The 15,840-nt window shown below is 51.9% G+C and overlaps 2 protein-coding genes across 2 annotated transcripts; both read left to right on the top strand.

Moving 5' to 3' along the window:
* Positions 1-1,463: 1,463 nt before the first annotated feature.
* Positions 1,464-7,728, top strand: LMAN1L (lectin, mannose binding 1 like; the record flags this gene model as incomplete). The annotated part of the gene is given in 7 exon segments (XM_080654351.1): positions 1,464-1,489; positions 3,545-3,689; positions 4,050-4,161; positions 4,906-4,947; positions 7,574-7,631; positions 7,633-7,673; positions 7,676-7,728. Coding segments are annotated over 7 exon segments (477 nt in total).
* Positions 7,729-10,725: 2,997 nt separating this feature from the next.
* CPLX3 (complexin 3) lies at positions 10,726-13,946 on the top strand (the record flags this gene model as incomplete). Its single annotated transcript, XM_080664232.1, has 3 exons — positions 10,726-10,889; positions 12,016-12,103; positions 13,722-13,946. The coding sequence occupies 3 exons, from the start codon at positions 10,726-10,728 to the stop codon at positions 13,944-13,946; spliced, it is 477 nt and encodes a 158-aa protein (XP_080520358.1).
* Positions 13,947-15,840: the final 1,894 nt, after the last annotated feature.

Below are 15,840 nucleotides of genomic sequence, written 5' to 3'. Positions count from 1 at the left end.
AGACCAGAACAAATGTCCCTTTAAGATGACAGCTCCTGTCTCAGGGTCTTGGCCCAATCCTGCTCACAGAAGCACCAAGAGGCAAACAAAGGAGTGGCTGTTTCTCACAGCATCAAGCCAGGCTCTGCCTCAGGGCCAGGGTGGCAGGGCCTATACCACACTCACCGCTGTGGGCCTTGCTAAGTTTGGGGTGTCACAGACCATGTGGGGGAACAAATTACCCAGGGTATGCACATTGTCCATTTATTCATTCATTGATCTTTTTATTGGACTCCCTCCCTATGTCCCTCTGTGCCCAGCTCCAAGACAAAGGAGCTCACAGTTCCATGAACAATCCACAGAAGGCACAAGGCATGAGTGTAGTGACAGTGAGCAACCCTTGCCTCCTGCAAGTCACTTCAGAGGCAGTGGTGGCTTCCAAGGGCCCCCAGGATTTCTGGCCTTGCAGCCTCTGAGCTTCCCTGCCCCCAGCCCTGGCCTTTGCCAAGCTAAGAGGCTGGAATAGCATCTCTAGAAACTCCTGGCAGGGACTGGGACCTGGGCCTGGTTCCAGTCTAGCAGGATGGAAGGGTGGGGAGCCAGCTAGGGTGGGGTCTCTGACCTCCCTTTGCCTGGTTCCGGCCAATCCTATCTCATTTTCTCTCTTCTTCCTTCCGTTTTACAAAATAGGGCTCCTTCATCCCCCTCACCTCCACCAGTGATAATTCTCACATATATACACTCCATCCTTCCCCCTTCCTTCTCAATCTTGCAGGCTAATTCTACCTTTGCTTTCATGTTTTTCTCACCATCTATTGCTCCCCTTTAAACTCCCCCACCAGGAAGCCCCACCCGCCCCCAGTCTCATTGGGCACACCAGAGTCCTCCACATGGTTAATTCTCTCAAAGTGCTCTCCTACGTTCTATGGTTGCAGACATGCCTTTCCCTCGCAGGGCCTTAGTTTCCTCATCTGAGAATCAGAAAGGGTTAGACACAAAGCTCTCTCCTAGTGGAAAAAGCTTGTATTTTGGAGTTAGATGGAGCTGAGTTCCAATCCACCTAATTCCTTAACTTTTCTGAGCCTCCATTTTCTCATCTGTAAAATGTGGTCTGATAAAGACAGACTGCACAGACTTGTGGTGAGCTCAGTGAGAAGGCAGGCAAAGGGTTCTACATGGTCTGGCATGTGTTGCCCTCCCCCGTGCTGGGCTCAAATGCCCACTTCTTCAGTGGATCCCTGTGTCTGACCAGCCAGCCTGGTATTTAATGGCAAGCCTTGATGTTACCTGCTTCCTTCTCCCAGAGCCCAGCCAGGCCAATGAGAGAGAATAATGGGGAGGAAGGGAAGGTGGGAACCAGGCCCTGATTTGCCCTGGTCCACAGATACCATCCAGAGGAAGTGTGCTGGCCCCATCCGTGTGGAACTGAAGTGGTGCAGTGTAGAGTGAGGGTGACTGGGCCAGGGTGCCAGGGAGCCCAGGTCATGGTGAGTGACCCCCAGCAGAGAGGGTGAGTCAGGGAGATGGGTGGTGAGCCCGCGGTTCCAGTGTCCCACAGGGAAACTGAGCAGCTGGGGACCCACAGACTGTGTGGTACACCCAGGGGCCAAGAGCAGGGGCCAAGTCAGCTCTGTCCTGGTGGAGCCTGCCTTGAGGAATGACATTGGGATCCTCTTCGACTCCTCATCCCAGGATACCCAGGTGAGTAATGGTCTTCTGCCTGCCCACACCTACACCCTCCTCCTGTGTCCACTGGTCAGCGCATGGACAGCCCTGTCATCCATGTGCTGACCAGTGAAGAGCACATCCCCTGCAAGCCTGTCTGGACTGACACCTACTCCCATTCCTGGGCTGTATCCACACTGCCCACTCGTGCCCCTGCCCCAGCCTCTGACAAGGAGCCTACGCCTCCTAGGGCTATGTTTTCCTTGCCCATCTGAGCTGATAGCTCAAAGATAGTGCCTCCCTGAGACTCCCTCCCACTCAGTCCCAGCTGTGCCTCCTCTGGGCCCAGAGAGCAGAGTTTGCTTGTTCTTCTTGGGAACCACCCCAGAGAATCCCCCGTTCATTCAACCCAGCAGCTCCAGATCAGTGGGGGTAGTGAAATGATGCAGGTGAGGCCTGCGCTGAGTGTTTTCTCTCACATCATCTCATCTGATGCACAACATTCTTTTTTTTTTTTTTTAATGTATTTTATTGATTTTTTTACAGAGAGAAAGGGAGAGGGATAGAGAGTTAGAAACATCGATGAGAGAGAAACATTGATTCAGCTGCCTCCTGCACATCCCCCACTGGGGATATGCCCGCAACCAAGGTACATGCCCTTGACCGGAATCGAACCTGGGACCCTTGAGTCTATAGGCCGACGCTCTATCCACTGAGCCAAACCAGTTAGGGCTGCACAACATTCTTAAGAAGTGAGGATTGTTAGTCCCCAATTACAGGTGAATATATTGAGGCCCAGAGAGGTGAAGTGACTTGCCTGAGGTTACACAGCTGTGTACTGACCTGAGATTTGAGGCCAGAATTGCCTATGGATGGTCCACACCCTCTCCCGGTGCCAGCTGCCTATCAACGGCCTTCCCTTTCTCCAAATGATGTGGCTTCCCCTCCCTCTCCAGCCCACTGCCTCCTCAGTAGCTGGGCCAGTTCACCAGTGTCTCTCAGCAAACATCCCTTACCTCGTAACAATTTGAATAATTGCTGACGTTTATGGAGCAGAGCTTACTGTATGCCAGGCACAGCACCATTCGTTGTCTTAGTTAACCCTCATACAATGTTATGAGGTAGTTTTGATTATTATTCTCATTTTAAAGGTGAGGAAGTGGGAGTTTGGAAAGGAGAGGTAACTTGTTCATGGTCACAGCTAGGAGGCATATGCAGGTGGTTGCTTGGAGCTGGCTTCGCTCTGCTCTGTGTCACCTTCCTCTGAAGGTGGCAATGACAGGCATTGTGCTATGAACAGCACCCGTGGTCTGTGTGCCCAGAGAAACTCAGGGCCTCTCAGGCTCAACACCCTCTCCTAACTCCCCAGAGCCTGCTGCACAGCCCTGCGGGACAGGCAAGCTGGTCGTATTGTCCTTGTCCATTAGGAGACATCTCATGTCATCTGTCCTGAGTCTGTCCTGCTATAGTCCAAGCTTGGCAGAGGGACAGGAAAGAGAGGCCCTACCCAGAGACAAAGGGGGACTTGGGGTTTAAGGAAAGGAGAGAGAGAGGGACAGTGGGAGGAGGTGGTAGGCCTGGGGGATTGAGGGCAAAACTCCACGTTGGGTCCAGCCTCTGTCCCCCTGGGAAAGAGTCCCAGAAAGAACTTTGACCTCTTCTGTAAGTTCCAAATCCCTGTACTCTGCCAAGCAGGGCTTGTTCTCCTGCCTCTTCCTCTTCTGCTAAGGAGTAGACTACAGCAAGGGAGACTCAAGCTAGACCACAGGGACATGTCCCAGCAGGTCATCTAATTGGGGGGAAGTGGCACTGCTGGCCTGGGAAGAATGGCCTCTGGGACCACCCCCACTGTCCAGTCCTTGGGTCCTTTATGGCCCTGCTGGACTCTAAATCCCCACAGAGATGGAGCCAGCTGGGTGCTGGGCTCTCATCACCACAACTTCCGGAACCGGTCATACCCCTTCAAAGCACAGCTCACCTACTGGGAGCAGAGTCTGCCCATAAGCACACACGGCTTCTTTTGCTTTTGCAGGTCCTACCAACAAGCAGGGTGTGCAGATTACAGGGCTCAGAGCTACAAAGATGCTGTGTAATCTATTGTTCGTGGCCTCAACTGATTTGTGCCTGACACCATGCAGGGCCCCTGGAACATATGAGCAGCACATACATGGATCCTCCTCCCTACACAGAATCCTAACTGGCCCAAAGCACATACCTGTGAGGGCTAACATGAAACCAGGTGTGCAAACCGCTCCATGCCATTCTGACACCAAGCCCTGTGGCTGCCTGCCCCCCTTTAGGGCCAGGGGACTCAGACACTCAGATTTGGGGATATTTTTCCCTGCCACAAGCAAAGAGGAGGGGGCCCCATCTGTAAGGTGCTCAACTCCTTCCGTGCCCCTCAGGTGTCCTTGAACACTCCCAGAGACCTGGATTTGGTCTTCATTGATGTGGGGCCCCTGCTTTTGGCTCCTGGAAGTTTCTTTGGGGTCTTAGCAGCCACCAGAACCCTGGCAGGTGAGAGCGGAGGAGCGTGCCTAGTGAACCACCTGAGCACACCTTCTAAGGAGCACTGGGTGTGTTGCCAGCCACTTCCACACCTTCTAAGGAGCACTGGGCAAATCACAAGTCCTCTCCTGCCTGCCTTGCAGAGTTGTTGAAAGTCTCAAATAGGATAAAACACAAGAAGCTTTTATTCCAGTGTTGGCCCCATAAGTGCCCCTTGCTGGGAGCTGTGGGGCAAGAGGAAGAGGGACAGCCATGAGGAGTGTTTAGGGAAATGGAGCAAAGGATATAATGGAGAGTCCATGGAGGGACCCATAGTTGGTGCAATCAGACAGTGGGAGTTTGTGAATGCCAAGACTTCAGTCTTTAGACTCTGGGCATTGGGGAGTCATTGGTTTCTGAGGAGAGTGACATGGTCAGAGCCATGTTGAGGAGGTAGCCACCATGTGGTTGCTTTTGTCAGTAGCTCCCTGGGGCCTTAGTGTGTTGTTCAGTCTGCTTCCTTGGCTCTAATTTTCCTACTCACTGGGGGCCCAACTCTGGCTGGTGGGGGACGTCGACCCTCACAGACCACTCATCTGCTTGTCTGACCCTCATACCTTTCTTATGAAATAAGCCAGACAAGGGTCAGAGCTGCCTAGGTCACACAGATCTTTTGCCTGCCTGAAATATAATGGAGCCTGGGAGGTAAGGACTGAGTGAGTAGGCTGCTGGGGGTAGAAGGCCTTCCCTTCCCTTCTCTATCCCCTTTTCCAGATGACCATGATGTCTTGTCCTATCTAGCCTTCAGTCTGAAAGGTCCAGAGGTGATATCAGCCATGGGCCCACATTGGGGGCAGAGCTGGGGGAGAGGCAGCTCAGGAACTCCTTCTCTTCCTAGATGCTTCTGCTCATGTCATGGTGCCAACAGACCTGCCATTCCAACCATTATCTTCCTGCTCTCTGAGTTTTGCTCAGGCTGGGCGATGTGCTGGGCAGTGCTGGGATCAGAGGTGACCTAGAGCCAGGCCTTGTCCTCAAGGACCTTGCAGGCTGGCTGAAGGCTGTGAGAGCACAGAGAAGGGGTCCTAACCACCCAGGGCAGCCAGAAGGGCTGCAGGCAAGGTTGGCCCTGGGCACCAGGGAAGACAAGATTCCGAAGCTGAACTCCAAAGACCAGGAAGAGGGTAGGGGCCCAGGGAGCAGGCAGGTAGGGAAGGGACCCATTTGAGTATCATAGGATACTCTTCCCTTTCAATCAGGAGTCCTTTAACTAATGGGGAGATAGAGGCTATATCTAAGCAGTCCCTGGGGCCTAGATGCTCCCTCCTATTCCCACCCCACCACCCAGACACATCTTTCCAGGGGAGTTTTGGAGGCAGAAGCCTCTCCAAAAAGCTCCCATAGATAGGATCTGTTGCACCACCCAGCTGTCTGGCTGTCCCAGCTCTGCACCAATCCCCAGGGGATTGACCTGGAGGAGACACTGAACAGACACAAGAAGATCCTGCAGGGTCTCTCTGACCACTTGGCCCAGGCTAAGAGGCAATGGAAGAAGCAGCTGGATCCCTAGGTCAGGCCAGGCCTGAAGGAGCCTGGTGAGTGGCCCCTGGAACATCCATGCAGGCCTAAAGAAGCTGAGCTCTCTAGGCACTGGGTCCCATGGCACCAGGGGGCTCCCTGTGTCCTGAAAGAGGAGCAAACACTATAGTTGGGAACTATTGTCCTTCAAGGACTGGAGGGAAAGGAGGGCAAGGGTGAAATGCTGCAGGTTACAGGATGGGATGGACTCGCCAGGCGGGTGATTATGCAGGAGGGTAACATAGCACAAGCAAATGCTCAAGGAGCCGCACAGCTGGGACTGGAGAGAGGAGATGCCAGGTATTTGGATGTAGGTCCTTAGACAAGTAACAGAAGTAGACTGGGTTCTAATTTGCATGTAGTTCCACATGTGACTTGATTCACATATGACTTGCTTAATGCTCAGAAGTACCAGAGTCCTCCACTGCCATCCTGGCTTCTCCCCATGGCCTGCCCAGCCTGAAGCCTGAGAGTTGAACCAGCCAAGGTGTTAGATACTGGGCAGAAGAGGCCAGTGATTCCCGTGGGTTTTGCTGGGCTCTGGTAGCTCAAGGTTTGAATCTTGTGTCCTCAGGCCAGAGCATCTGAGGCTGGGCTACTGGAGTGACACCACACTCCAAGGCTAGGCCTCTCTACTCCTCTTTCCAGGCTCAGGATCCTTCCTGCAAGATTCTATCCACCCCAGAGAGGCAATCTCTCTAGGTCACTCGGCAAGACAGGGGTTCAAGCATTGAGCTTGAGTTGACTGGCACTGGCCACAGTTGGGACTGTGTCCCAGGGCAAGTGTTGGGGGAGGACTGAACTGAGCCTCTGCTCCTTTAGGAGCAGAACCATTTCTAGAAAGTGGAGGGGTTATGAGAAACCCCAGGAGTGACCACTGTCTGGGGGAGGTGAGGTAGGACCACACTCTGGGAGAGGGTTTTGAGAGGATGGGGAATCCAAGAGCCGCGGTAGACAGGGGTCAGATAAATTCGATGTGTCCATAATGAGGTGGTCAGGTAATCAGGTAAGGCCTCTAGAAGGAAGAGAGCTGCAGTGCCCTAGAAAGGTGGACTCTGAGAGCAGAGGGGCTGTGCCCTGGCCCCTAGGGAAGAGGCTTGCTTTCCTGTAGGACTCTGCCACTACTGTTTTGTGGACAGTAGTGGACTCTTCTCCAAAGCCTGTATGAGATGAGGTAAGGGCACAGGACTAGGAAGGGTCATGAGGGTGGAGGAAAGAGAAGCCCCATTCCACCAACACCCCACTGGACATTCTCACCCTAGGGAGGGATAGTAAATCTGAGCTCCTGGAATGAGGGGACATTTTGATGGGGTTCTTAGAGGAAGCACAACCAAGATGAGGCCTAGTGATGGTAGGAGGTCCCTGACTTCCTTTTGCCCCGTCCCGTCTCACAGCATCCCACTCTAGGACAGGTCTCTGGAGCTACCCATAGAGCCCTGGGAACAGGGGTTTACCTTGATACCAGGGAGGAGGGAGGCTTCAGGCTGGATGCTATGGCTGCAGCCCGATCCCTGTCTTCCCCCTCCGCCCCCCGCCCCCATCGCTGTCTAGACTGGGAGTGGGAAGAAGGGACAAGGGAAAAGAGCTAAATCTCCTGAGGGCTAGGGATGGAAGGCAGAGCCCAGGGAGCCTGGGGTTGAGACAGATAGCTTTAGGGAGATCCTTCACTGAGCTAAAGCTGTCTTGGGAACCAGAAAGGAGGTTTGGGGTAAGATCAGCCCACAAGAAGGGGCCCTATAGATGGTGCCTGTTCCCCACCCAGGTGCTGCCTCTGGGAATTATGAGAAATGTTTAGGCAATTTGGATGGGACCAAAATGGGTAATGAGTCCTCTGCCTTGGTTTCTACTCCCCACTGGGATGCAGTAACCCACATGGCTTCAAGAGCCCAGGTCTTCTATTTGCCTGTGGGCATCAAGCATCATCTTAAAGCTGGCTCAGATCCTGAGCCTCCTGCAGAAGGACCTTTGGGCCGAGTAATAAGGGGGAAGGAAGGGGAACCATGGGGGTTCCATCCATGAGATCCAGGCTCAGCTCCTTCTTCCAATACTTCTGAGCCCCAGGCTGTCTTGTCTTAATCCTCCCCTCCTTGGACCCCTGGAAGGCAAACCTGTGTCTGTATCTGTGTGTGCATGCACACATGCACGCAGGACACATCTCATCTTCTCTCTGCCCTGTCTGCTCTCTGGAGAGTCTCACAGCCTCTCAGTGTCAGCAAGGCCCATCTTGCTCTTTCCCTTGCCTTTACCATCCACCCTGTCTTTTGCTCTCTATTTCTCTCTCTCTCTCATCTCAAGAACCATTGGTCCCCTGATGATCCCAGGCCCCAGGCCTTCCCAGCTGTTCCCACAGATGGAGACATGGAAGCTGTGGGGAGGCAGCTTTGCCCTCTGCCCCCTCTCCAAGTGCCCTGGATGAAAACCATAGCACCCCAAGCCTGAGAGAGAGAAACAGAACCCACAATGGCCCTGATTCCAGGTCTCCTCCCTCCTTCTGAGTAAGAAGCTGATCCAGGACCTTAGAACTTCCCCTTTCAGAAAGCAGCATCCAAGGAACCCTGACCAGCTGGCCAGCCCCCACAGCCCAGCATCTTCCTGTTCTTCCTCCTCATCTTCCTTTTTCTTCTTCTATGTGCACTTCAAGTGGGCCTTCCTATAGGCAGAACTTTCCACACCTACCTGGCTTGGTTCTGGGCATAATAATTTGATTTGAGAGGGGGAGCATTAAGACCCACCTGCCTGTTCTACCGGCTGGCAATATTTTCAATAGGCACTACTAACCATGTGCTCAGCCACTGGTCCCATCTAGATCCTGCCCTCACAATAATCTCTCTCTAGTGTGAGAAACTGACAAGTACCTGATACTCACACTCTATGTGGTCAGTACCATGATGGCAGGAAGTTCAGGGGCCATATAACAGTACCAAAAAAAGCATTTGACTCAACTTAGGGAGATCAGGGAATTGGCCTAGAAGGGATCTTTGATATGGGTCATCAGGCAACTAGTTTTCCAACCTGATAAGCAAAGTCATCATTATAGAGGAAACAGCATGAGAAAAGGCATGGAAGCATGAAAGAACACAATATTTTGGAGAAAAAGTGGCAAGTTCAGTACTATCATAGCAAAGGCTGGAACCAATTTGTGAAAATGGGCAAAAAGAATCACAAAGGTTGCCCAGCCTATGAACCAGGAGGTCATGGTTTAATTCCCAGTCAGGGTTTGCGGGCTTGATCCCCATTGTGGGGCAGCTGATCAGTGACTCTTGTCATTGATGTTTCTATCTCTCTCTTCTTCTCTGTAATCAATAAAAATATATATTTAAAAAGCCACAAAGGTTGGGCAGAGGTTACTATTTCTGCTTGGTGGGTGTTTTTTGAATGAGTGAAGCATTTAGAGATGTAGGGTATGCTAAAAAGCTCAGAAATGGGATTGACAGCTTTTGTTGGTGGAATTTAAGACAAGAAGGATCAGTGTAGGGGAGGTGGTCCTGGAGGAGCAGTGAAGTGTGCTGAGCTTTAAAAGCAGAGTTGCAGAGGGGACGATCTGCAGTTGCAGAAGGGACGATCTACAGAAGAGCAATCGTATTTTGAGGTAGGATAGTGAGGTGGAATGATGACAGGCTTATATGTTATATAGGACTGCAATGGTGGCCATAAGGCTGGAACCACTTGGACAGACAGACCTTGAATGCCAGAGGGACAGTGTGTTTCTGATAGAGCAGACCAAAGGAGCCATAGAAGTTCCCAGATCAGGGGAGACTGTGGTGCAGTAAGTGTAATAAGTGTAAGGAACCTGCTCTCAAAAGCCCAGAAGGGAGAGGCTCAAGTAAGCTTCTCCTCTCCCTGGCAGCAGGCAGGAGCAGAGCTATCACTTTCAGGACAGTCTGCAGCCTTCCCCTGAGTCCTGTACATGCATCCTTAGGGTCCTGGGGCTCTGAGGAGGCAGCACCTCTCCCCCAAGCATGCTTGCATGTGTGACCTACCTCAAAGCCCAGAAGGAGTGTCCGCTTCTCTTCACTGGGAAGTGGATGGTGTCTAGGGGGTGTAGAGCTAGGCCAGTATCTTCCCTCTGGGCACCCAACTCCTACCCTCTCAGCTTTTGGGGAGCTTCAACCTTATTAAAGGTGATTTCCCTCTCTCTAAGCTCTAATATGCTCGTTTACCTTCCAGGTTTGCCTTTATGTCTCCGAAGGCTTTCTTTTCTACCTCATCTGGAGATGTAGCTGGGAGTGGGCTTCAAGCAGCCCAGGAGGCCAAGAGTTGGCTTGAATACAAAAAGATTTGATACCACACAGATCTTGAACCCTGGACTGTGGAGGGAGAGGGGGTCACAACTGTGTAAAATTCTGTCCCCAAATTCACCAGAACAAATTCAACCCAGCCAGCATCATCATGAACAATTCTCTCTCTCCCAATTCCCTTCAGTTCCAGGGGGTCAGAGGGCCAGGCACATGATGGAGAACTCTGTAAGGCAACCTATGGAGCCATAATTGGGTCTCCCCACTTTCTAGTCTCCCTCCCTTTCCCAGTGTGATGCTCTTCAAGCAGCTGCTGGGGCAGCAGGTTGGGAAGAAGTAGGGGTAGGGCCCAGGGCTGGATTTTTGCCCCTGGCTGCAACTCTCTGGGGGTCGTAGGGAGCCAGGTTCCCGGGTTCCTGGGGCACGTATCAGCATAACCCATTTCCCTAAGGAGCGACCCCACACCCAAAGACCCTAATCCGTTGTCAGCAGTGCTGGGCAGAGCTTGGAGTTGAAGGAGGCACGTGGGAGAGGCGGGAGTGCAGAGCGGGCACGTGGTCCAGTCTCCTCAGCCCCGTGCATGCCCCCCACCCCCGGTGAGGAGCGGTTTGCGAGATGGGGGCGGGGCCGGGGGTGGAGAGCGAGCAGCAGGCGGCTCAGAGAGTGGGGTGCTGGCCTGCAGCGGGAGCTGTCCGTGAGACCTAGTGCTGAAGTAGGCGCAGACGTGCCTGGTGCCCGGGGAGTGGTACCCGGTGCCCAGTGCCCGGGGCCAGCGAAGGCCATGACGTTCATGGTAAAGACCATGGTGGGCAGCCAGCTGAAGAACCTCACCGGGAGCCTGAGTGGCGGCGAAGACAAGGGGGACGGGGACAAGTCTGCCACCCAAGCACAGGGCATGAGCCAAGAGGAGTATGAGGAGTATCAGAAGCAACTGGTGGAAGAGAAGTGAGTGAGATCCCTTCCAACCTCCAAGGACCCTCTCCCACACTCCATCCTCCAGCTGTCCGGCCCACTTCTAGGGTAGTCTCAGATCCCAATCCCTTCCCCTACTTTTCTAGACAGGTCAGAGGCTGGAATGTGCACCTCTAGGTTGCCCTCTGCCACCCCCAGCCACAACATTTCAAACCCAGGACCCCGCCCCAGCTTCACATTAGGTCCAGAGGAAGTGGGGGCAGGGGCGATAGGGGTCTGGGACCGGGTGGGGCACGTGCATTTCTGATGAAACAAGTAATCCTTTAATCCGATCTGGTCCCAATGTCTGGGTCTTCCAAATGGAGCTCTCCTGAGCCTGAGGCTCTGAGAAAAGCAGTGCAGCTGAGGGGGGCTCAGAGTCAGGGAGACAGATCGTGAAATGGGGGCACTCATAGATATTGAGTCCACTGATGTTTGGACAATGCTGGGACAGAGAGACAGCTGGAGTAGAGTTAGGGCTAGACTCCAGAGCTGCTTGTGTCAGATCCTGGCTTTGCTTCTTTATAGCTGAGTGATTTTAGGTCATTTACTTAACCTTTCTGTCCCTTGGTTTTCTCTTTTGTAAAGTGAGGATGATAATTATAAAGCATGCCTTATATTTATGAGGATTAAATTACTTAATGTAAACTGCTTAGCACAGCACCTAGAACATGGTACATGATTAACTGTTAGCTATAATTATTTCAGCTGATAGTAGTTTTGTGAATTGCAAAATCTTATCCCCATTCTACAAAAGAGGAAGGTAAGTGACTTACCCAAAGACATATCCATAACAAAAGTGGTAATAGAGCCAGATACGAAACGAAGTCTGATTCGAATACCCCCCCACACACACCCCCACACTCCAAGTAACCTGCCAGGAAGGGAAGGACCCAATGAGACCGAGGCTTAGAGGGACATATATTTGGGAGCCAGAATGACCTCCCTCTTATAGTTCTGTCCAGAGGCATGTGTGGAGACTAGAAAGGGCCCCGTGATGGGGGACTAGGCCATAAAGAGCAACAGGCAGTTGCCAGGTCCAAGCACCCTCCTGACATACAGGCCCACAGGTGCCCATCTCTTTAGTGCTGGCAATGACTCTGGCCCTGTACCCCTGCAGGATGGAACGTGACACACAGTTCACACAGAGGAAGGCAGAGCGGGCCATGCTACGGAGCCACTTCAGAGACAAATACCGGCTGCCCAAGGTAAGCTTTGGAGATAGGGCTTCAAGGCACATCCAGGCCCCTGAGCCCTGGGCCCTGGACTCCTTTGCCCCACTCTGGGAGCCATGACTCTCAGCTCCTAAGACTCATGGAAAGCTTGGTGAGATTATTGGTTCTTTCACTCCTTTACTCCTTAACTGGAGCCTGCCTAAGCCGAGGATTTGGCGAGGAGGGATTGTCCAGTCCTCCAGAGACTGATAGGTTTGTGTTTCTGGAGCCAGTTCAGGCCCCTTCTGTCCTCCAACCTACACTCCCCCAATACAAGTCAGGCCTAAGCAGATGAAGAGTTGGAAGGCAATAGACTTACCATGGGGGTGAGGCTACCTTCACACCCTTACCTAACCCCTTAGTAATTCTGCCAGGTAGCAATCACCCACATCTATAAATAAGAAAACTGAGACTCAGATAGATTAAAGGACTTGGCTAAGATCATACAATCAGTGAGTGATGGTGCTCAAGCTTGTGAATGCTGAGCCTTCTCCAGGCCCCTGGCTGCTTTCCAGAGTATGGGTCTGTCTGCAGAGAGCAAAGTAACTCCTTGGTTGGCCAAGCAGCCAGGAGGATGTCTCCTCTATGCACTGCAGCACCAGATGGGCTGTAAGTGTTCTATTCCTATTGCCTAAGGAGAGAACTAAGGCACAAACTACTCCAAGTGCCCAGAACTATGATAGACTCTAAGGAGAAACAGAAACAGTGCTACAGTATGCCGACCTTGATCTTCCACCTGAATTGGAAGATCAGATATGTGAATATCACACCCATTCATTCAACAAATATTTCCTGAGCCTCTGGCTACCTCTGACTCCCCACAGGGCACCAGTCTTTTAGAAGTATCTCAGAGGGAAAATAGGTCCAGAAAGTTTGCCTTCTGGGAAGTAACTGAGTTAAACATAGCTAGGAATGGAGTCATTCCTCAAATGCTTGCATTAAGCATGTAAGAGACACAACTTTCATTAGGGAACTCTGAGTCCAGTAGAAGAGGGAAGACTTGGCTGTAACTGAGTAGGACATAAAGTGGAAAGTCCCAGGGCCCCCAAAGGGATAGAGAAGTGCAATGACATTAGTAGGTACCTTGCAAAGAGAGCTCAGATGTTGGTATCAGTGACATACGTTAAATGTAGCTGTCCCACTTCCAAGTTGTATGACCATGGACAAGTTACTTATTTAAATTATCTGAGCCTCAATTTCCTTATTTGTAAAACGGAGAAAACAATAATTATCTTGCAGGGTCATTGTGAGAATTAAAAGCACACGGCTCAATATCAGCCATATAAAAAGTGTTTGATGAATAGTACCCAACACTATTATTGGTAATGTCCTTCAGTGTAGTTAACAATAGTCAATATATGACTGACTGTAACAATTTGACTCCTAGGTATTCTTATTTTGTATCCCCTTCAGTATCTCAGAGTGAAGTAAAGTGGTATAAAAGTACAAATGTCAAAAGCTTGATCCTGGGATGTGGGGGTGGGGACTGAGCTCACTGAAACATGGGGCTCAAGAACCTAGGAGCCTGGAACCCAGTCCAGGCTCCTCCCTACACCCTCAGCTTGGGATCCCACAGATCTCCAACTCCAGCCCAACCCTCCCTTCTCTTCAGAATGAGACAGATGAGAGCCAGATCCAGATGGCAGGTGGAGACGTGGAGCTGCCCCGGGAGCTGGCCAAGATGATTGAGGAGGACACGGAGGAGGAGGAAGAGAGGGCCTCAGTCCTCGGGCAAATGGCCAGCCTTCCTGGCTTAGACCTTGGCTCCCTCAAGGACAAAGCCCAAGCCACACTGGGGAACCTCAAGCAATCAGCTGAGAAGTGCCACATCATGTGACTACTTCCCCTGGGGTTGCTCACTGGGGTGATCAGAGGGCTGGGCCCACATGAGTGCTAAGAGCATGCCTCAACTTCCATGGACCGATACCCCACCTTGTCTTCATTTCCCCTGCACCAGGCTAGTCCCAGGACCCTTGTCTTCTCCAGCCTGCCTTCTCTCCCTCTCCTCTGGGAGCAAAGTCCCCATTCTCCCCCTACCCTTCAGGACTCACCCTCCCTACTCAGCCTGGGAAGCCTCCCAAGATTGTAGGAATAGGCCCAACTGACCTTCTCTCGCCATGACCCCAAATTCCTGCACATAGGTGCACCCTTAGAGACACACAGAGGGACACAGAGACCTTGGCATGTGCAGAAGCAGACACCACAGCTGCATCCTGCCACACACAGACCCACATACACAAGCCAACCCCCTGGTGCCTCGGGCACCAACACTCAGATATGCTGAGAGGGGGCTTTCGGCAGACAAACGCAGCAGACAACAGTTGAGTTTGAGTCTTGACATTCATTTTCCTTGAAATCCATTGTTCTTTCCGGGCCTCATTTCATCATCTATAAAATGAGGATGAACTCGGTGATTTTTAAGGTTCTTTCTAGCTTGACCTCCCTGGCCCCTTGAAGTCAACCCACACCTCTCCTTGGGCAGGGCAGCAGCTGCAGTTATAGCATCAAGCAGTTGCTACTGTGGGCTCTGGCTTTTGGCAGCTGAGTGATGCCATGGGAGGGACCAAAGTGCCAAGGATGAAGCTGGCACCGAACAGTAGCCCAGGCAGTTCCAGGTCTTCTCTGAGCCAAGCCCAGGGCCTGGCCTATTTCTGTTTTCTTCCTGTAGAACTCTCTCTCTCTCTCTCTCTCTCTCTCTCTCTCTCTCTCTCTCTCTCTCTCTCTCTCTCTCTCTTTCTCTCTCTCTCTGGATTCCATAGCTGGATCTCCTCACTCAGCTCAGTGAAAAATAAAAATTCCAAATGACCTGCTTATCTTCCCACTTCTTACTGACCTCCAAGAGTCTTTGGGTTCACAGACCCCCCCAATCCTTCCTTGGAGTGGTGTCCTCTATCTCTTCACCACAGCCTCATATGGGGCACTAGCCCCTATACAATGTTCAAGCTCTTCCCTCTCAGGGCCCTGGGCAAGGGCATGGGTCTCCCTGCATTATCAAGCACCAGGTCCAGACTCTGGGCTTTGAGGAGAATGTGGCAGCCAGCTGGATGGGCAGGGCCTCTGGGGTGTTACCTGAAATGACAGGAGAGGCCACAAATCAACCACAGCTGTCTCTGGCAACTGTGCTTATACCCCCTCCTCACCTTGGAGATGGAAGGTATGACAAAAAGAAGGCAGGACAACTGCATTCCAGCCCTGGCACTGCTGTGTGACTTTGAACAGGTCCCTTTCCCTCTCTGAGCCTGTTTTCTCCCCTGTGAAATGAAGAGCCCCCCATCAAAAAAAAAATAACAATACATGTTTCAAAGGGTGACCATTTGTAAAGCACTTGGCACATGATAGGCCATATCAATAAATGATAACTCATTCTTTAAAATAACTGAAGAGCCCAAATATCATCATGCTCACCTATATAGTGTCCAAGGAACCAACCAGGAAGCTCCACAAGCAGGCCATCCCAGGAGCCTGAACAGGAACGAGGTATCAACACCTCCCCCACCCCACCCCTGGCATCAGCTTGTGGAGAAGACTTACAGGCGGAACGGCCATTGGAGGGTTTGGTTTCAAGGCAAAGTTTCCATTAGGGCCTCCTTTGCAAAATAAGAACAAGGCACATAAAACATGTGCAATAGGTGATGTGGGGAATGTCAGGTGGAAGGGAGAAGAGAGGATGAGGAATTAGGAGGGTGAGAGCAGGGAAGGACACAGACCCAGGATCGGGGCTGTGCTGTTGT

The sequence above is a fragment of the Plecotus auritus genome (genome assembly GCF_963455305.1).
Source record: "Plecotus auritus genome assembly, chromosome: 1".
In the NCBI taxonomy this organism is placed as follows: domain Eukaryota; kingdom Metazoa; phylum Chordata; class Mammalia; order Chiroptera; family Vespertilionidae; genus Plecotus; species Plecotus auritus.
Note: the sequence above shows the minus strand (reverse complement) of the source record. Positions and strands in the feature narration are given on the sequence as shown.